Below are 20,542 nucleotides of genomic sequence, written 5' to 3' on the forward strand. Positions count from 1 at the left end.
TTCCTCCACGCCACTGCTTCAGTTGCAGCCAGCTGGCAGCAATGGATGTGGACCCGCTGGTGATGGGAGCAATGCTCTAGCTGCCCATACCAATTCAGTGGAATTGGTGACTGTAGGATCCACACACCCACTAGGAGGATCCACTTCTGGAGTCCTTCTTGGGCTATGAAGGTCTTGAGCGGACATGATAATCCAGCCCCACCTCCTAAGATTGCACTGGTTCTGGAGTCGCACATTGGCACTTGAAGGCGATCCAACGTCAATGCTGTGGCATGCGGGACTTGTCGCATGTATCCCCCTTCACCTCCCACCTGGGTCCCACACCATTCTTGTTTTATCCCTTGGCTCTATGCCAGTGGATATCCACTCTTGAGGAGTTGCAAGGTTTGCATCTCCCTTCTGCGTGTCCTTCCACCTCTCCCATGGTAATTGGATGGTATTGGGAGGGTCATCTGGAACTGACAGAACTCCACTCGGGTCAGCAGGAGTGGTTCCCAACTTATCAGGCTCAGAGCTCTGATCGGGGTCTCCACAGTCTTGATCATCACGCGGATCCTCGACAGTGGATCCATCAGGGTTAAAACTCTTCTGCTTCCCCTCCATTGCAAGTGAAATGAGGTTGCCAGTCAAATGACTTGAACTGGCATCATCCTCCTCAATGTTACCTGTAGCTATAGCTGTATAATTGATATTTTCTACAAATTCCATGAACCCGCGAAAATAATCCAACAGCTCTGAGTCCTTGGTAGACATACATGTATCTTTATAAGAGCGAGATTGATCGACAACCCTCGACTCCTGAGCTTGGGGAAAAGCAACCTTGATCTCTTTAGGTGCCATATCCCCTAGCTTCTCTAATCCTTCTTGGGACTGGCCAACTCCTGCTCGGGCCAGGGAGTGGCCTCCTCCTCTGGCCCGCTGTCGTTTGACAGCTCCTCTTCAAGAGCCCTTTTCCTGTCCACCTCCGGACAGTCTCGTTTGAAGTGACCAAATTTCCCGCAAAGGTAGCACGGATTACAGCTGGGGTCAGCTGCGGATGGGGTGGTAGATGGACTGCGCGAGAGCGCATTGGCTACATTTTCTGACAGCTGATTTACAGTGTCCTGGAGAGAAACAAACTTCTGCTCTAGGCTCTGTATTCGCTGCCCCACACTTGACGTCGGTCCCTCGGGTGTGGCGTGCTGCTCAATCTCAACCTTATCAAGCTCACCAGAACGTTGACAGGGAGACCTTGGACTAACATCTACCTGGCGGCCACCTGCCTCTGCAGGCTGGGAGGTATCCCAACGTACAGTAGCCCTGTGCACTTCCCTGTGACTGCGAAGTCCTTGAGAACCCTGTCCCAATGCCGCAGGTCGCGAGTATACCAGCCAGGTGACTAACTCCAATGCAGCTTCCACTGTCTTGGGTTTCGAACTAAGAGCAGACAAGCCTGCCTCCTGTTTGCGACAACCCTGACAAAAACGGACAACAGCTTGGCGCTGGACGAGGGGCTCTGGTACTCCTGGAAATGCTTTATTTGCAAGAGATACCACTCTCCTTGACCATTCTAAGGTGGTTTCATCCTCAGACTGTTTGGCGCGGGAGAATTCCATCTGAACCATTTCAGGTGGATCGGTAGCACCAAACTGCTTCTCCATGCACAGCACCAATTCCTGGTAACTAGCAAGAGGGTTTCTCTCAAGGAGCATCCGGTAGTAATCGCTCCCTTGCCCCTTTAGACACCAGCACATTTGGTCACGTCGCTGCATGGGAGACCAACCACCCTCGTCCGCGAAAGTAGTGAATTTAGCATAGAAGGCTCCCCAATTTCCCTTCCCGTCAAATGAGATTGACCTGAGCAAGGATGGGAGCTTCCCCACTTCCTGAGAGGTATTCCACCCACTCAGACTCATGTTTGCTAAATCTAGCCAGCTAGAATGCAGCACCCCATAGCGGGTTGATCCCTCCACATAAGGTTTTGGGATTGAGCTGTCCCCTGTGAACTGAGGTGCAGAGTAACTATACAACTGCTCCTCCAACATGTCATTATCAATCCTACCCCCTTGACCCTGTGGGTAACACCTAGTAGGAAGGGACTGTAATGGGGTCGATACCCGTGAACGTCCTAACGGAATGCTACCTGCATGTCCGCCTACATGGGTTCCACGCCAAGAGGGTGGATAGCTGTCGTAGGGGTGTAGATGTCCTACTTCCCCCTCTGTTGATGGATGCCCTCCTGGAGAACAGGACGGGCCTGTCTCCCAGACCTGATAACTTGGGGTGGCGACATGGCTGGCCAACCCCGAACCTGGTCTTGCACTAGGAGTATACATCCCAAACCTATATAATTCACCCTTACTGGCTGTACTAACATCCCAAACCTACCAAAAATAATACAGTTATATACCAAAATACTTTATCACAGCCTTTCACAACTTATAATCTTACAATAAATTCTATACCCTCAAAACAATTCACCTTACTTTAATAAATTCCACTCACAAAATCCCAAAATATCTCCTTTTAATTTTAACTTTATACTTCTCAACCCTACTCAATTGAAATATATACTCACTCTATTTATCTAATTCTTCAACTTCACCTGAAGAATTATTTCCCTATTCAACAGTTAACCTACAAATCATACACTTATCAAATCTTACCAGATTCTCTCAAACAATTCAATACACCCTATGTTGAGGCAAGACGTTAACCAAAACAATCTTTCCTCAAAACTTCCCAGTAAATTAGTTAATATATATCTCAATTCTCACTATTTAAACAAATACCTAACTAAACTCCTCAATAAACTATTAAACCTATCCTAACAATTAAAATGTTGGGAGCTATGTGGGTTGCACAAAAGCGATCCAACCCCCTACCAATTAGGGAGGAAAGGGACAAAGATAGAACACACTAGAACAGAACAATAACAAGAAACAATGTTACAATACGACAGGAGTGCACCACAAAATACACGTAAACCAATACGGAGTACAGCTGACAACGCACGAAGAGTCAGCTGGCGTACCATAGACTGCTATGCTCCGCTACGGAACGGCTGCCCGCTGTTCATTCACACTGCGCGGTGTTCAACACACCGCTAGATGCACGTACAGGGACAATGCGGCCGTAGATCGAATACACAAATGCGGTTAATGCAGCTAGCGTCGTCCTATTACAACGTACAGCGCGACGCGCGAATGGTACACAGCTGCAGTGTGCAAACCACGCTCACGATGCGAAATAGACCGGCGTTCCGTACTCCGTTTGGTCCAAGACCAAGCGCGCCGCATATGCATGCAACGTTAACGCTACCACGAATAACAATGTAGTAAGCGCGAGCGACGGCGAACCGCGCTGCAACACAGTATATGTAGCACACACCAACTTTAGCTACGGATCTAAAGTTAGCTAGCTCGTATAGTGCGCAGCGTGTGTATGCACTCAAAAAGTATAAGTTAGACCAAGTGCAGGTCCTGGTCTACTACGTCAAAAGCTGACAGTAACAGTTTACACTACAAACATAACCGTTACTAGACCTAATTAAACGTGGGCTAGCGTTCCTGATATTCGCGTGGTAAGCTTAACGCAATACAAAAGCACCAACAAACACAAACACAAACAAGACGCAAACGCAACCGAACACCAATCGACTCACAAAATATGACTCGCTCGGGCAAAAGTGTTGTTATTTTGTTTTTCTTTTTCTTGTTTCTGTTTCCTCTTCTTCGACCCCGAGCGGCTCCCCAGACGTTAGCTGGGTGGGCACGTCACATAAAACAACAATCACAGACTGTATTCACACACACACTCAACAAACCTAGACTCTAACGTTAGAGAAACAAATCTAGGTCTACAAAAATACCAGGAGAATTTAACACACAACACTAACAGTAACGTAGATAGAACAGCTAGAGTAGGACGGTCTGACTACCGGTAAACAGTTGCCTTTACGAACGTCAATCTATCTCTCACTTAGACGACGATTTGACAAATATACGATGTGACGCTAAACAGTAACACGAGTTCGCAATCAAAAATATCGTTCCAATCACTCGCTCGGACGTCGCACAAAACACAACGATGATAACAATCAACACGTAAGTTCGCACACAATCGTTCACTTTTGATTCCCCGCCGGTCGCTCGCCCCTTTCAGCGCTACCGCCCTGAGACAATCCCCGTCTCCCTTCCTGCAGTCAGCGCCGACCCGGTCCGCGAACCGACAACTTACAGTACAGTAATTATACACACAGTGCAACGCGTAATGTGCGAACATTGATACACACACATAAATGTATTCACGCGGCCATTGCCCTGCGACTTACCTCGCAGCCCAACCGATACGGTTGATTAAAATCGGCAAAATTCGCGCAAATAGGCCAGCAATCCTGCCGACTACGCCAATAAAGTGGGAGTAGTGTCCACTTCACAGCGTAAAATACTTACTGACTACGCCAGGCTGACGATGGACTGGATTCAGGTAGATTTATACAGGTGTATGCCTTGTAGTGGTTTCCTTCCTAATCCGTGAGTCCATTCAGCCTCCAGTCAAGGTCGTGGGGGTCAATTGTCACCTGATATAGAGCTGGATGTGTCAGTCAGGTGACCCCCTAGTCATGTTAAAGTCACAGTCCGGGTCTGGTTAAGGTCGTGAGGTACAGTAGATAAGAGGGGAAGTTAAAACCAACCATCCCCCCAAACCAAATCCCACTACAATACTTTATTGTCTAACGTTAGTCCAGACCAGGGTCATGTGTTTAAGGGGCCAGGCCGGGCACTTCAAAGTTCAACTTCAATTACCTTATTGTTACACAGAATGCCATTCAATCGACAAGACCTAGTCTAGGTCTAACGTTAGGTCCTAGATCTTATAGATCTAGACTAAACAGAAAGTAGAAGAACTTTTATAAGCTGGTGGTGGTAACAATTCTCCTCCTATGGTCATGTGACATGTGCAGTTACTGCTTTTTTCCATGGGGAAAACAGCAGACTCCTGGCCGTCTGCAGTTACTGCTTTTTTCCGTGGGGAAACTACCTAGAATCAAGGGTGAGTCACCGCAGTAACTGCAATTTCCTAAATAACATTTAAAAAATAACGGAAACATATTTTTTCCTAGGTATTGTTAGACAACTAAGTATGGTGCATAATCATACCACAAAATTATTTTTGAATGTTTCTGTGTTTTTAAAGAATCTGCAAAAAACACAAAATCGCATTTATCTCAGCTCAGCAGCTATGCAGTTACTGCTTTCTTCCGTGGGGGGGCAGAGTGGCACTCGATGCTTTAATTGCTAGAATTTTTCCAGTGCCTAATCTAACCTTATTTACTACCCAAATTTACAATGTATACTTGCATTTTAACAGGAAATGATAGTCCATATTCATGTACAGACAGCTAGGTAGAAAGACGATCGACAGAAAACACAATCAACTGCAGCTCACAGTCACATCGTTGATCAGCTCGAGCACGCACATCACCGCACTGGCAACCGAACGTACTTGTTGACAGATCGGATAGGCGTATTGCATGTATGAAGCGCGTAGTGAGTTTGCAGTTTGCGCATGTTTACCAGTACGTTGTACAGCAATGCACCGAGTACACTTCAGCGGCTGAGCGCGCAGTTGTCTCATCATAGTACGCGTACGCGCTGCCCTCCTGCTGAGCTGCTTTCCCGAGCGTGAATGACTAGTCAATCTTCTTGAAAAGTAAAGCAAGATGCCCTTAAAAAAAGAGGTAAATTACAGAATACCAGTAGTTGAATACTCTTAAATTCATTGGGAGGGATATAAAACAAATATACCAGGCCAATTTTTCGAGGCACCGGTTGAAACTATGTGCCTTCGGTGACTTCAGTAGCACTATTTTCTTCGGGGCTGCGCCCCTCAGAAAATAGTGCTACTGAAGTCACCTCATGCGCATAGTTTTACCAGAGCCTCTCAGGCCTGGTATATTTGTATAGACCGATTCAATTTCGATGACCTATTCACCTACCGCCGCTAGCGGCGCTATAACGGTCGCCATAACTGGGGGCCAACGGGGGCTTCCAGCGAGCTAGCTACCCAGCGAGTTGCACTTGCAGCTCAGCAGCCTAGCGTACCCATCGCGCATAGTTAGCCGGGCGCGGCCGCTGCGCCGCGGCCAGCGACCGCCGGCGCCGCGCTAATATTGTGATTGTTCACTCACTGTGGAAAAGTAATTCAGCGGCTTTTAATGCCTTTCTTTTGGACAAATTGAGTGATTCAGACATATTGATCTACTTTGAAAGCTTCGAAGGAAGGATCAGGAAAACACATTGTGCAGTTGTTGGGTGCACAAATAACAGGAAAAAAATGGAAATGGAAGCTTCACGGCAGTGTGTGAAATTCAGACACCGCTGACGCATGATAAAATAAGGCAACATTAAAGACAATTAAGTGAAATACAACGGTATGAAAATGCACAGATTGCGAAACAAACTAGATTGTCTACTAGATTCTCTATTCAATTAGGTTATCACTGCATATTCGGAAAATACAGGTATGTTGTTCATCTTAGAAGACAAGTTTAGATCAAAGAATTTGATAATTCACTGATTTTTTTTTTTTTTTTTTTATCCTTGGTGTCCTACTTGCCAAAGTTTACACTTCCTCGCTAGACTTTATTATTATGACAAACATATTTTACAGCATACACTACAGCTAAATAAAATGTTTCAAGATGCGTTAAATTCTTATATTGTTTTCACTTCTTCAATGTTCAGCACTGAATTGACCATAGGCCTATTCAGTTTTGGCCTGGAACTCTGAATTTGACTTTTTGATAAAGTGATACTTATTAAATATTAAACCATGGATGGTGGCAAACATCCGTTTCATAATAAGTATGATTTGAAAATCACTTTTGTAGATCATAGTGTGGTTATAAGGCACGTTTTTATACGTTTAAAGAAGTCCCGATTCTTTAAACGCGATTATCTCGTAATCGTGTTTCCGCGCAAATTCGAAAATTCGCCGGTTCGTAATGCGACCGACGATATATATGACTTTGATTAAAGTCTTTGAGCGAGACGTCAGTCCATTTTGGGGGCTCCTGCGGTGTTTATACGACTGTTTCTACTCTTGATATCTGTTTATTACACGCCGTTGACTGATTTCTTTTTCTGCTTTTCTCATGTTCTTTTTAACATATTAATGCAATTTAAGCAAATTTCTCCTCCATAATTTCTCTTTATCATTGACCTCAACGCAATGTTCATTTGTTTACGTATAATGACATTTTGGACATTAGTTCCCGAGGAATGAGGTTGATGAGATACGAGCTTCTACTTCAAATGAGTGTCCTGTGTGACGAGAAGGGGAATCTGTTTTTTGAACAAGGCACAGGGTTGTGTGGGGCGAGGTTTTGGAGAAACACCGGGAATTGTTAAAACATCTCGCCAAAAAATGAAAAAAAAAATCTCGACAATTGAATCAACGGGATTTATAACGACGTCTCGCCGGGAAATATGAAGACGTTCAATTTTGCAGGGAAGTGTAAAAACGATGCCGGGAAATGTAAAACATCATGTACTTCGGAAATAAACGTACCAATGGTATACCGGGTGTCCCAAAAAAAGTGGAACGGTGGATTTTCAGTACCTTGCGTTCTAGAAGTAGTTTATTTATTGACATCATTAGAAAGAGCATCTTCCGCAAAAGACCATGATACCAATTTTTTTAAATTTGGTTCAGTACTTTTTATTCTACGCCAATTTCTGTAAATGCAGTCATTTTCAATTTTTTGCGACTTATGAGATAATGATTTGGGTGCGACACGCGTTCCATACGGTGAATTGTGTAAGCTCACTGATTCATGTCAACAAAAGATACAACTTTCATATTGGGCGCGGAAACACACACACACACACACACACTGTTTTTTTTTTCCTGGCCCGTGCCCAATGTGAAAGCTGTATCTTTTGTTGACATGGATCACCGAGCTTACACAATGCTCACCGTATGGATCGCATGTCGCACCCAAATTATTATCTCTTAAGTCGCAAAAATCCAGCGAAATTTGAAAATGACTGCATTTAAAGAAATTGACGTAGAATAAAAAGTAATGAACCAAATTTAATGATGTTGGTATCATTCTCTTCTGCGGAAAATGCTGTTTTTAATGATGTCAAAAAATATATCACTTTTAGAAAGCAAGGTACTGAAAATCCACCGTTCCGCTTTCTTTGGGACACCCGGTATAGATAATTTCGATGTTTAACAAAATTGCACATGAATTTTTAAATTTCTTGTAATGATTTCAATAATCTTGTTATAATTTTTCTTGTAAACTCGAAAACGGATTTTCACCAAACTTGGCAAATGTAATCTTTATAGTGATAGATCTTAATTTGTTTAAATAAGTCCCCCACCCCCACTTCCGAAGAGAGGGGGAGGGAGATGAAGCCTCACTTTCTACAAGTCCACAATTTTTCATTTTCTTAGTTGAACCAAACAAGAAAGAGTAACTAGTAAGTTCTATAAAGACATTAATGACTGAAATTTCATGTTGAATTATGGTTGATCCAGGGGCTCTAACTGAGAGGAGAATGGGGTGAGGGAGGAACGGGATTTTCTTCATTTTCAGCATCTTCTTGGAAAACCTATGACACATTTTCACAAAAAAAAAATGGCATATGGCATCTTTATGGTAATATAGTTAATTTGCTAAAATGAACCCTCCTCCCCCCCCCCACAACGCTGGGGGGGGGGGGAGGTCAATGACTGAAATTTCATGGCCTATTATAGCCGATCCATGGGAGCCTAATTGGGGGGTGAGGGAGAGGAGGGAAAATTTCCACATTTTAAGCATCGAAAATCTCTGACGGATTTGTACCAAACTTGGCAAATCTTTATGGTGATAAGATTTAGATTTGTTTAAATGACCTACACCCCCCCCCCCCACACACACACACAAACAAACACACACCGATGAAAGGGGGTGGGGTGGGGAGTTGAATCCTCTTTAGTCGGACCGAAAAAGATAGACCTAAAGCTAGAGATATAGAGACATTTATGACTGGAACGTCATGTTTGAATTAGGTTGGATCCAGGGGTGCCCTAATAAGGGGGAGGGGAATTTTCTACATTTTCAGTATTTTCTTGAAAGAAAGTATGACCAACTGCGAACAAACTTGGCAAATACCATCTTTCTGGCGGTATAATATCAATCAATTCTTCAAAGTAGTCGGGATTTGAAGCCTCAAACAGTGTCCATAAAGTCTGAAAATGTCTAAGAAGAACCGAAAAAGATAGAGCTAAGTTAAAGGTGTGAAGATATTAACGATTGCATGAAATTTCAAACTTGATTTTGGTGAATCCAGGAGTGCCCTGGTGGTAAGTGAGGGGGTGAGGGGATGAGGGGAATTTTCTACATTTCCACCTACCAAAAAAAAAGACAAAGCTAAGTTAGTGATATGACGGTATGCAGACATTCATGACTGAAATTTAATGTATGATTATTGCTAATCCAGGGGTGCCCTGATGGCGGGGGGGGGGGAGGGTCGAGGGGAAAGGGGGATTTTTTTTTCAACATTTTCTTGAAAAAAAAAAGAATAATGACCGATTGTCACCAAACTTGGCAAATACCATCTTTCTGGTGATATAATCTCAATTAATTTTTGAAATGAGTCTCCCCCCCCCCCCCCCGGCATCACCGCGGTGGAGGTGTGGGGGAATTGAAGCCTCATGAGGTGTCCATACGGTCTGAAATTTTCATCTTCTTAGTCTAACCGAAAAAGATAGAACTTTAGTTAGAGGGATCAAGATATTTTTATGTCTGCATGAAATTTCATGTTTAATTAAAGCGAATCCAGGGGTGCCCTGGTGGTGGTGGTGGGGGGGGGGGATGAGAGTAATGGTGGAATTATCTTTATTTTCAGCATCTTCGCAAAAAAAAAAAAAAAAAAAAATCTCCTAACTTGGCAAATACACGTGTTGGGATATCTAATGATGATGATATGATCTGAATTTCTTAAAATGCCCCCAACCCCGAACAACTTATAGTCTGGATATTTTTATCTTCATAGTACGTCAAAAAAAAAAAGAGAGAAAGATCTAAGGTAGTAAAATGAAGCTATAGAGACATTCATGACTGAAATTTTATGTTTGATTATGGTGGATCCATGGGTGCCCTAAATTGAGGGGGTGGGATGTGAGTGAGGAGGGGAATTTTCTTCATTTTCCGCATCTTCTTGGAAATATATATGTATATATATGACCGCACTACCTAAGGGGAATGGGGAAATGGTCGAAGGATTAACTTTGCTCTATCTGGTTTGGTTCGACTAGTAAAATTTAAAAAAATCCGGGGGGGGGGGGGCATAATAAACTTAACTCTAAAAGGGCCGAGGGGTGAATCAACCCTTCTCCCTCGACATTTTCCGCGACCATTCTGCTTTGCATTTTTTTTTTTTTGGACTGCGCCGCTCGCTGTCTTTTTCACTTTCAACTCTTGCACATTTTCACACCATTTTTGTGAAAATCGGACATACCGCTACAACTCTGCACGACGCTGCATTTAGTATCTTATACATGGCTCCAAAACGTGATTTTATGTACAAAGCCTATGCAAACAGACTTTTCTCACCTTATTCAAGAAGATATGATTATCTTCCTTTTCAAAGGCGGAAATCAATTGATTTCAGCATAATCATACTTATAATAGGATCTCAAATAAATTTTGTTATAAAAACAACAGCGCAAAAAGGACGAAAAACAAAGAAATACATAATTAATTCCTAAAACAATAAAATTTTAATACATAAAAAAATAATTTTGGTACCAGGTTTTTTTTTTTTCAAGTTAATTGTTAGGGATGCGGCAAGGAATAATTTTACCAAAAATTTAGGATTTCATTTGCTTTATATTCTTGATTAGAGGTAATGTATCATTAATTCAAGCATATTAATTTATATTATACACTTTTTAAAAAGATGAAAAAAATATTTATTTTTCTTTTACAGCTTGATAGATTACACAACAGGTACTGAATGTGCTAATTCTCAGGGAGATTGGGCAATCGACGGCCAGTCTTGGGGGAGGGGTTGAATCGACCCTCGTCCGGCCACAGAACAGGCCAAAAAGCCAGGCCTTGGTAGGGTTAAACAAATTAAGCTCATATCACAATAAAGATGTTCGCCAAGTATGGTGGAATTCGTCATAGATTTTTCAAGAAGGTGCTGAATTGTGAAAATTTATTCCCCTTTTCCCATTCACCTCTTTTTCAGGACACCCCTGGATTTGCTGTAATCGATCATAAAAGTTGAATCAGTAATGTCTTCATATAGCACTATCGTTGTATATTCGACTATGAAGATAAACATTTCAGACATTAAGGATTCAGCAGAAGGTTTCAATTTCGCAAGGTTCCCCCCCCCCTTTTTTTTGGCGTGAGGGAGAGGCTTAAGTTAACAAATTAAGATCACATCACCCAAAGATAATATTGTGTATGTTTAGTGAATAATCTGCCATTGAATTTTTTTCAAGAAGATGCTGAAAATGTACAAAAAGAATCCCTTTTCCTCCTTTTGCCCCCCTCCCCCAAAAACTAAACAAAACAAAAATCAGGGCATCCCTGGATCCGCCATAATAACTGAGATTTCGGTCATCACCTTTTTCGGCGATTGGAGGAGTGGGAGGGACTTATTCAGAAAAAAATAAAGCTCATATCACCATAAACTATCAGTTTTTTAAGTTTAGAAGAAAAATATTACGGTAAAGGTTCATGAACAATTTTGTTAGACATCGAGATTATCTATGTACCATCGGTACGTACGAAATATCGTTGATATACATGATTTTTGATATATATATCATTTATCATATATATATATAATTTATCATACATACTTATGATTATTAAAGAAAGTAAACAATTTTTCAAAGCCGAATTTTTCATAGATTTTTATCAAAATCAATAGTTTGTATACCATGTTCAAGGTAAATTAATTGGCTACGTGTTAATAAAAAAGAAGACATGAGTGAGCACATTCGTATTTGTCCTCCAAGGCACGAAATTAAAAATTCCAAAAATTGACATGTTCTCTTTCATTTGCAAATGCCCTTCACGATAACAATGCAACAAAAGACCATTTTACACGAATGAAATAGGAAAATTATGTGTTTGCTCTTTTTATCTCTTTATAACCTCTAAGAAAAAACAAAATGGGAAACCAAAGGGAACAAATAACAATTTTCTGTCAAGTCAAACTTCAAATGACATAGGATGTAATAAGCCTAAAGATGATTAAATGAATAGAATTTATTTATTCATTTCTTCTAATCTCGTGATTTAGGAGTCCATGTGACAATTTCAAGCACCAAACATTATTCACAATTTCTCAATTAAAAAGAAACCTTCAATTTTCTACCATTTTTGTTATTTTTTACTTCTTTTATTTCATTTGAATTTAGATTTCACTTAAGATGCTTTATTTCCTCCATTATTTTTTAGTCTTCATTGATTTTTGAGGGCTTTAAAGATATCATAAAGATCAAAGGTTTATTTTTGCAACTTAATTCATGTTTCTTTTTGTGTGAAAGTTGTTGTTTGTTCTTATTGTTCCATGGGAAAGCACATAGGCATGAATGACAACTTGCTCAGTTTTGCAATTTGCAATTTTTATTTTGTGCCCTGGAAGAGAAAAAAAAATGTGTTCACTCATGCGTAAAGTTCCCCTGTTTGTTGACCTAACAGGTTCATATCCAATTAAACTAACTTCAATATTATATATAAAACAAAGCTTTCAGCCAATATATTCTATGAGAAATCTAAGCCTAAGAAAGCGTTTACCTCTTTCATCTTTTTTTTGGCTGATTATATATAATTTTATATATAATATATAATATATATATATATATATATATATATATATATATATGGGTGAGAATTTTGAACGATGTACAATTGCCAATTTTCGCACCTTATGACATTATTTCCTTTAGAACACACCAAGATGATCTAGGAAACAAGATTCTTTGATGTCATCTCAAAGCGTGGTAAATTTCCTTTCAGGAAATGTATGGTCTTGTTGACCTTTGACTGATATTTTGTATTTGTCAAGCTTTTCAAACCAATGACGTGCCTTTTTAAGGTATGTTGCATCTAATATCTGATCATCTTCTGGATCTGTCATATCAGGGCCCCGTTTTATCAAAAGATAAATTTAACGTTAAGTCAAAATAATCTATGATTAACCTCTCAAATCAACACTAAGTCCACTCAATCTATGATTAACTTCCAAGTCCACTTGAAGTCCGTCTTATCAAGACACCCAGAGTTGACATCAACTCCAACTTCCTAAAAAATCAACACATAAGTTTTCTCAACCGCTCCAAATCTATGATTAATATCACAGGTGATAAATATCAACTTTAAGTAGAAACAGTCTAGGTAGACTCAATTGTAAGGCAATTTACAGAAGAAAGATGACTGTCACACTTTCCTAGTCTAGCTGGGGTCTTGTCACAAATGTTTGTCTGTTAAATGCTAACCTTTCTCTAACATTTTGTCGCGTTTCTTTCATGTAATTATGGTCTTTTCCTTGCATGAAATTCACGATCGGCACGCATTGCTTACGCGACTGCTGCACGCAAACACCCTTGACAGCAGTCGCAATCCCAGCCTGCGCGCCCGGCGCCTAGGCACGCTCGCCAATCATGCTATCGCCAGCAAGCAAGTAACCGAGTACAGTACTGGAACTGGAACCGCGTCTGTGTGTAATGCATATCTTGCCAAAGTAAAGAACCCATATGCGAGGAAACCAGTGATTTCGGACGTGCGTAAGCCTACGTAGAGCTAGTTCGGCAATAAATACTAATTAAGAGTTTAGTAGGCATGTACAGAAAATAAAGAGTTTAATTCTATATAGCACCGAGTACGACAGTAACTTGAGATCCAGCTTAACGTTAGGCCCAACTGGTTACAGATAATGCTCAGCGAGTCGTTTGTACTTACCGTAACACGTAGTGGCGTACTGCTGTTTAGAGCGTCTAAGTCACTCTAGAATTTCGACATGTTGATGATGTAGACTTGTGATCTATTCTTTACAAAGCCGATCTGCGCCGTAGAGGTAAAAACAAGCTACTGTAATCACCACACTCTCACAAGTTTCCATAATCCTACACGTAAACACACAGGACTTCAGCCTATTGAATTAAGACTTGAAGTAATCCTACGTATGTGCGGAATCTTTACGGTACGTACACGCGTACGCAGATTTTCGTTGAGCTCGGGATGTGCTAGATCTATCGACCTACTTTTTTCAATACAACGCAAAACGGCGTATTTTGCGGTTTTGTTGCAAACTTAATACTTCTAATTCAGCGGCTGTATAGCGCTAATTATACTGCGTCGCACTAGCAGTCTACGAATCCGTGGCCATGGCAAACAATCATGTTTTTGTTGTTTGTTTTGCTTAATGTATTGTTTTGTTTTTAAGCAGACAGTGCCGGAAACCAGCCTCGTCCCGTGTTTTTAGTTTTGACTAAATCAATAATTAAGTCATGGTGATGAGCTATAACTATTATCGACTATTAAGTCTCTTCGTAAAACGGAAACTTGCAGTTGATTTAAAGTTATAGCAGACTTCAAGTTGGATAAAGTTAGCGTTGATTTCACAATCAACGCTAACTTTATCTTGATAAAACAGGGCCCAGGTGTATGTACCATAAAATTATAAGAACTCTTTGCGCCCGTAAAAAAAAATTACGGAGAATGATTGAAGTCCTAGACAGACGAACGACCTTTATCCCTTCATATCAATCGCTGCTGCAAATTCTGCTATGTTGTCCCAACTGTAAAGTTTACAAAAATTTGGTGTTCCATATGATGTACATATCCTTCAAATATTGTACGTTTGCAGGCTGTACATAGAAAGTCACATTCTTTTTAACAAGATGTACTAACAAAGATCGTTAGTAGCCCAACGTTACGTTATCGGTGATTTTGTTCTGAGTAGTAATCAACTAAGATCTAGCTTCACGATAATATGTTTTGTTTGTTTGTTTTTGTTTTTTTTTTAGTTTCTGTCCATTTCTTGTCAAATGCGAACCGAAATTACATTTTAGAATAACCGAGAAAAAAAAAAAAGAACGTCCGTGATGATTAAAACTTTATGGGGTGAGGCACCATCTTGCTTTGATGGCGACGGTACATTTTACCTTCGGCTCTCTAGCCGAGGAGCTGCCCCAGCATACCATGTTACTTAAGAGCGGACTGGGGCTCGTCTTCAGTTTTTGGACCATACCATTCACCGAAAAACAAGCAAATAATGAATATTTTCTCTGAAAATTTACCTCCTAATTCCTTTCTGGGCAATATGTATGTTGAAAGGGTGTAAAATTTCTTATAACTTGCATTGACAATAACTTTTCAAACTTTTGAAAGAGTTAGGATGGCTATGAACTTTCCATTGAGTTACCCGTCATGGATCATGACCCTAGTATCAGAAAGAACATCCGTGACGTATGCAATCCTACCGATAGGGATAACACGTCTCGAAAGTGTCCTTTATTTTTTAAAGCTTTCAGCAGATGCTCCAATAGCCAAAAATAAAGCTTAACAAAGTAAACAATTAGCTTACAGCAGTAATTTCATACTTTTTATGGCGGTAAGTGATCATGATGAACAAACAGCTCAAAATCAACTTGCAATTTTTTTGCTTGTTTTCCCTCTGATTATATGAAAATAGCAAAACGCTGAAAACCAAGTTATAGGAAAAGGAAATTTTGCGTAACTTGTCATTTCTTTCTGATGAGATTTTGGAGACAATTTGAACTATTATAGGCTCTGAAAGTTTCGCTCACAGTTTCGCTTCTATCCTGGAAAGGTAAATTCTGATAATTGCATATACAGTTAACAAAATCATTCATGCAAGAGAGAAATCATTAGTTCTTTTAGTTCTTTCTTGCAAGTGAAGGATGGAGTGATTGTGATTGGGTTTTAACTTTTTAATCTTATTTACTCTTAGCATTGATTCCAGTTTCCAGTTTCATTTGCAAAACAAAAGAACTGTTGAACTATAACACCCAGTCACCAACACTCAATCCTTTACTTGTAAGAAATTCCCAGGGTATTATTAATTTCGTTGTTAACTCTACATCACTGTACATTACGTTAATGTTACTTCAAAATATTACAAAATCACTGAGTACCTCATACCCAAAATTGAATAACGTTCAGCATTCAATTTACCTGTAATAACCAGAGGAAAAACGTTCATGGAAACTCGTTGGCAGAATAAGTCCATCGATTACATAGTTGGAGATAGAGGAACAGTGCCACTTTTTAGTGACAAATGTTCCCCATGTATATCTTCTTTGTATAACGGTAGCTGCCATCTCAAAGAGAAAATATCAATTTTTGGTCTCCATCACGGACGTTCGCTGTGATTGTTATTATATTCTATGCCTTTTATTCATTTTTATTTTTCTCTTCACAACGATATTTCTCTCATTCAAAAGGTAGTCTGAACATGCAACGACCAAAAAAAAAAAAAAAAAAAAGAAACAAAACAAGACAAAACAAAACAAAAACGAAAATAGGAAAAGTGCTGCGCAGTCACATTTAGAATTTATTGAAACGAAAAGGATGAAATGATGGAATAAGTCTGTAAGGGGCATTTGGCAAGAAGAAATGTAAACATTTCAAAAGAATGTGGAAGCATTTGAATGAAAATGAACAGAAAAACGGATAAAGGATTGGGCTCCAATATTAGAAAAAAAGAATTGCCAGTGCACTCCCGTAATACCGAATTCCTCTGGAGGGGTTGTTGTTGTTGTTTTTTTTTTTTATTCATTATTCATTGAAATTTCGTCATAAGCGAACAAAAATAATGCAGCATACAATTATTTTCTGAAAAACGCAAATCTTTCGTTTATTATGAGATGGTGTTTTTATACTCATCAATGAAAGCAATGTTAATTTGCTATTCTGACTCATATATCTTTTTTCTTAGAATCTTACATTTAAGAGACAGAGAGATCATCAAGTTGTTTGTGCTTTTGTGTTTACTTAAAAAAACACAGGTTAAAAAGTGATGATTTGATAATTGGTTTGAGGTCGCACTTTGATTCGTTTGCTCTTCCAAAGATCCATTACTCCGAATGCCATTTATTCCCTGGATTCATTATACCAAAGATTTGTTTTTCCGAAAATGAAAAAAAAGGGGGGTTCGTAATCAAGTCAGGAGGTTCCCCATCAAAAATGTTCTTATTCCAAAAGGTTTGTTAATCCGAAAATTTAGTGATGAGGTTCACTAAATAATAATCATTTAGGATTTTGCAGCGGAGTTTGCTCTCGACATAGAGACCGTTGTTTGTTGTAAATTTCACCTTCAGAGAACTGCACTGTTCAATATATTGTTTGTTCCGAACCTCCGTGATGAAAACTATGTTGTGTTTGTTGAGTTATAGAGAATGCCTAGATCATGAATATCTTAAAAAAGTAGTAAAATAAGAGGTCGAAATGTTGAGTTTCTGTTAAATGCGCATAAATTGGACAAAGTGTTTAGCAAAAGAGTAATATTTCAACAAAAAATAACGAATTTGGTTAAATCATCAGTTTTCTACCATTACGTACATGTTAAGAGTACAAGCTCAATATTCTGCTAACACATACACATACCCCTTACAATATTTCCTTACAATTCTGAACTGAATCGGATGGTTGCATGCTATGCTAAATGGTATGTAAATGTATGTGCAATATTATTTCTCACGGACGTTCCCTGCTCTGCACATGGTAAACTTCCGCAGTAAATAAAAACTGGTTCCTCTTGGAAGACCCTGGTGTGATTGGGTTCATATTCAAGCTGGAGTTATACTCTATCTTTCATGTAAGATAGACGATTTTGAGAAATTCCTGCTTCTTGAATTTGGTGTTTTTTTGTTTTTTTTTTGGCCTCAATTGTACATCGTTCAAAATTCTGACCCATATATATGTATATATAGATTCACAACAGTAGGTCAATATAAACTCCGTTGGAGACGTAAATTTGACGAATTTTCGCCCATAGGGCTTTGTCAAGTAAATACATTTGACACTTTATTTTGAAGCAGATCAAAATAAAAGATGCGTCGTCACTGTGATGGTAGCGCGTCCATAACAAGATGCGCACATACACAAATAGCGCAAAGGGCGCACATAGACAAATAGCGCACAAGGTAGGACGTCACAAAGAAAACTAGGAAGGTAAGGAAAATACAAGAAGCGTACAAAGTAGGACGTCACAAAGAACAAAGAGAAAGCACGTCACAAAGCAAGGAGGTAGAAAATTGCAGATGAGAGAGAGAGAGAGAGAGGGAGAAGGAAACGAAGATAAAAAAGAAGGATTATTCCCTAACGGAGAAAGAACGGAAAGAAATGATGGATGTCAACAACGTACACTCATCCTGTACTCAGTGTCGATCCAACATTACTGAGAAGGAAGAAAAAGCGCTCAAGTCCCTGAGGAAGAACACCAACTACATCATAAAACCGGCCGACAAAGGAGGAGCCGTCGTCGTATGGCGACGTGACTTATATATCGCCGAGGCTGAGCGTCAACTAAGCAATCCAACTTTCTATGAAAAGGTAGACAGGGATCCAACAAGCGATCATAACCAGATCGTTAAAGACACAGTTACGGATCTTATCAGGAGTAACGCTCTCCCATCATCGGCATCGAACCTTTGTCAAAAGTCCCCTCGCGTTTCAACCTTCTACCTTCTTCCTAAAATCCACAAAGAGGGAAACCCCGGCAGACCAATAGTTTCTACCATAGGATGCCCGACGGAGCTGATAAGCCAGTACCTAGATGGCATACTCTTCCCTCTTGTTGCACAGCTGGATACATACGTCAAGGACTCTTCGGACGCCCTCCGTATCTTTGAAACTCTGAATCTCTCAGCACAAGGCCCCCAATATCTGTTTACCATGGATGTTTCTTCTCTCTACACTAATATCCCTCAGAAGGAGGGCCTACAGGCAATACAGCATTTCTTGCAAAAGTTCCCGTCTCCTGACCGGCCAGATGACACCACCATCCTGCGTCTTGCGGAGCTAGTGCTGGGACTTTCCACCTTCCAGTTCAATGGAAATTTCTACCATCAGAAGAAGGGAGTTGCCATGGGAACTAAAATGGGCCCTTCGTACGCCTGCCTTTTCATAGGCTTCATCGAGGAGCAAATTATAAGGAGTTTCCAAGGCCCCAAACCGCTGCTTCTAAAGAAGTACATCGACGACTACGTCGGAGTTGCATCCTGCTCCCTCGAACACCTGAATGAGCTGATCAACCACTTCAACAACTTCCATAACTCACTGAAATTCACACATGAAATTTCCGCTGACTCGATCGCATTCCTGGACATTGAACTCAGCCTAGAAGGAGATCGAATAAAGACAAGCGTACACTACAAGCCTACTGATGCTCATTGCTATCTGAACTACTCATCATCTCACTCACCCAGCTGCAAACGCTCAATACCGTTCTCCCAACTCACCAGACTCCGCCGTCTCTGCAGTGATGATGAAGACTTCCAACAGAAATCGCATGAAATGGCCGGTTTCTTTGAGCGGCGTGGCTACCCTGAACAGGTTGTCAAGAAGGCGACAAGAAAAGTGTCTAGCTTGAGCCGGCAAGAAGCCCTGGAACCGAGGAGACAACGTAACAGCGACAGAGTACCACTAGTGTTGACATATCACCCATCAACGCAAAAGCTCGTTTCTACCATTATGGACAACACACACATCTTACAGGAAGATGCATCCACCAAGGAAATCTTCAAAGAGCCTCCTCTCGTAGCATACAAGAAGGACCGGAGTCTACGGGATCTGTTGGTCCACACGGGGTTGAAGGTCCAGGCACAGTCAGAAGCAGATTTGGAATGCGGTACCCAACCCTGTGGAAGGAGAAGGTGCAACACATGTAGCCATGTGGATAGGGCAGCACACATCAAAGGTCCTAAATACACCTGGGTTGTTCGCGATCGGTTCACCTGTACCGTTGAGAATGTGGTCTACGCGATCACTTGTACAGCCTGCCACAAGATCTACATAGGTGAGACGAAACGGAGACTAGCAGACCGCGCAACCGAACACCTCTGATCAGTAAGGCTCAATACACCGGGACTTCCAGTGGCCCAGCACTTCAACCGGCCCGGGCACACCATTAACCACCTGAAGATCGGTGTAATGACGACCTGTCATAATGGCCCAGACGAACTCCGCAAACTACGAGAAGAGCAACTAATCTATCGCCTCGGATGCCTTCACCCCAATGGACTGAATGTTTCTTTCCGTTCTTTCTCCGTTAGGGAATAATCCTTCTTTTTTATCTTCGTTTCCTTCTCCCTCTCTCTCTCTCTCTCTCTCTCATCTGCAATTTTCTACCTCCTTGCTTTGTGACGTGCTTTCTCTTTGTTCTTTGTGACGTCCTACTTTGTACGCTTCTTGTATTTTCCTTACCTTCCTAGTTTTCTTTGTGACGTCCTATCTTGTGCGCTATTTGTCTATGTGCGCCCTTTGCGCTATTTGTGTATGTGCGCATCTTGTTATGGA

The 20,542-nt window shown here is 40.8% G+C and overlaps 1 protein-coding gene across 1 annotated transcript; it reads left to right on the forward strand.

Moving 5' to 3' along the window:
* Positions 1 to 18,370: 18,370 nt before the first annotated feature.
* LOC140246744 (uncharacterized) lies at positions 18,371 to 20,089 on the forward strand. The gene has a single exon (XM_072326081.1). The coding sequence runs from the start codon at positions 18,371 to 18,373 to the stop codon at positions 20,087 to 20,089; it is 1,719 nt and encodes a 572-aa protein (XP_072182182.1).
* The last annotated feature ends 453 nt before the right edge of the window (positions 20,090 to 20,542 follow it).

The sequence above is a fragment of the Diadema setosum genome, chromosome 3 (genome assembly GCF_964275005.1).
Source record: "Diadema setosum chromosome 3, eeDiaSeto1, whole genome shotgun sequence".
Lineage (NCBI taxonomy): Eukaryota > Metazoa > Echinodermata > Echinoidea > Diadematoida > Diadematidae > Diadema > Diadema setosum.

Bases quoted from the DNA above. Each gene is read 5' to 3' on its own strand.
- LOC140246744 (XM_072326081.1), top strand. From the start codon at position 18,371: ATGGATGTCAACAACGTACACTCATCCTGTACTCAGTGTCGATCCAAC.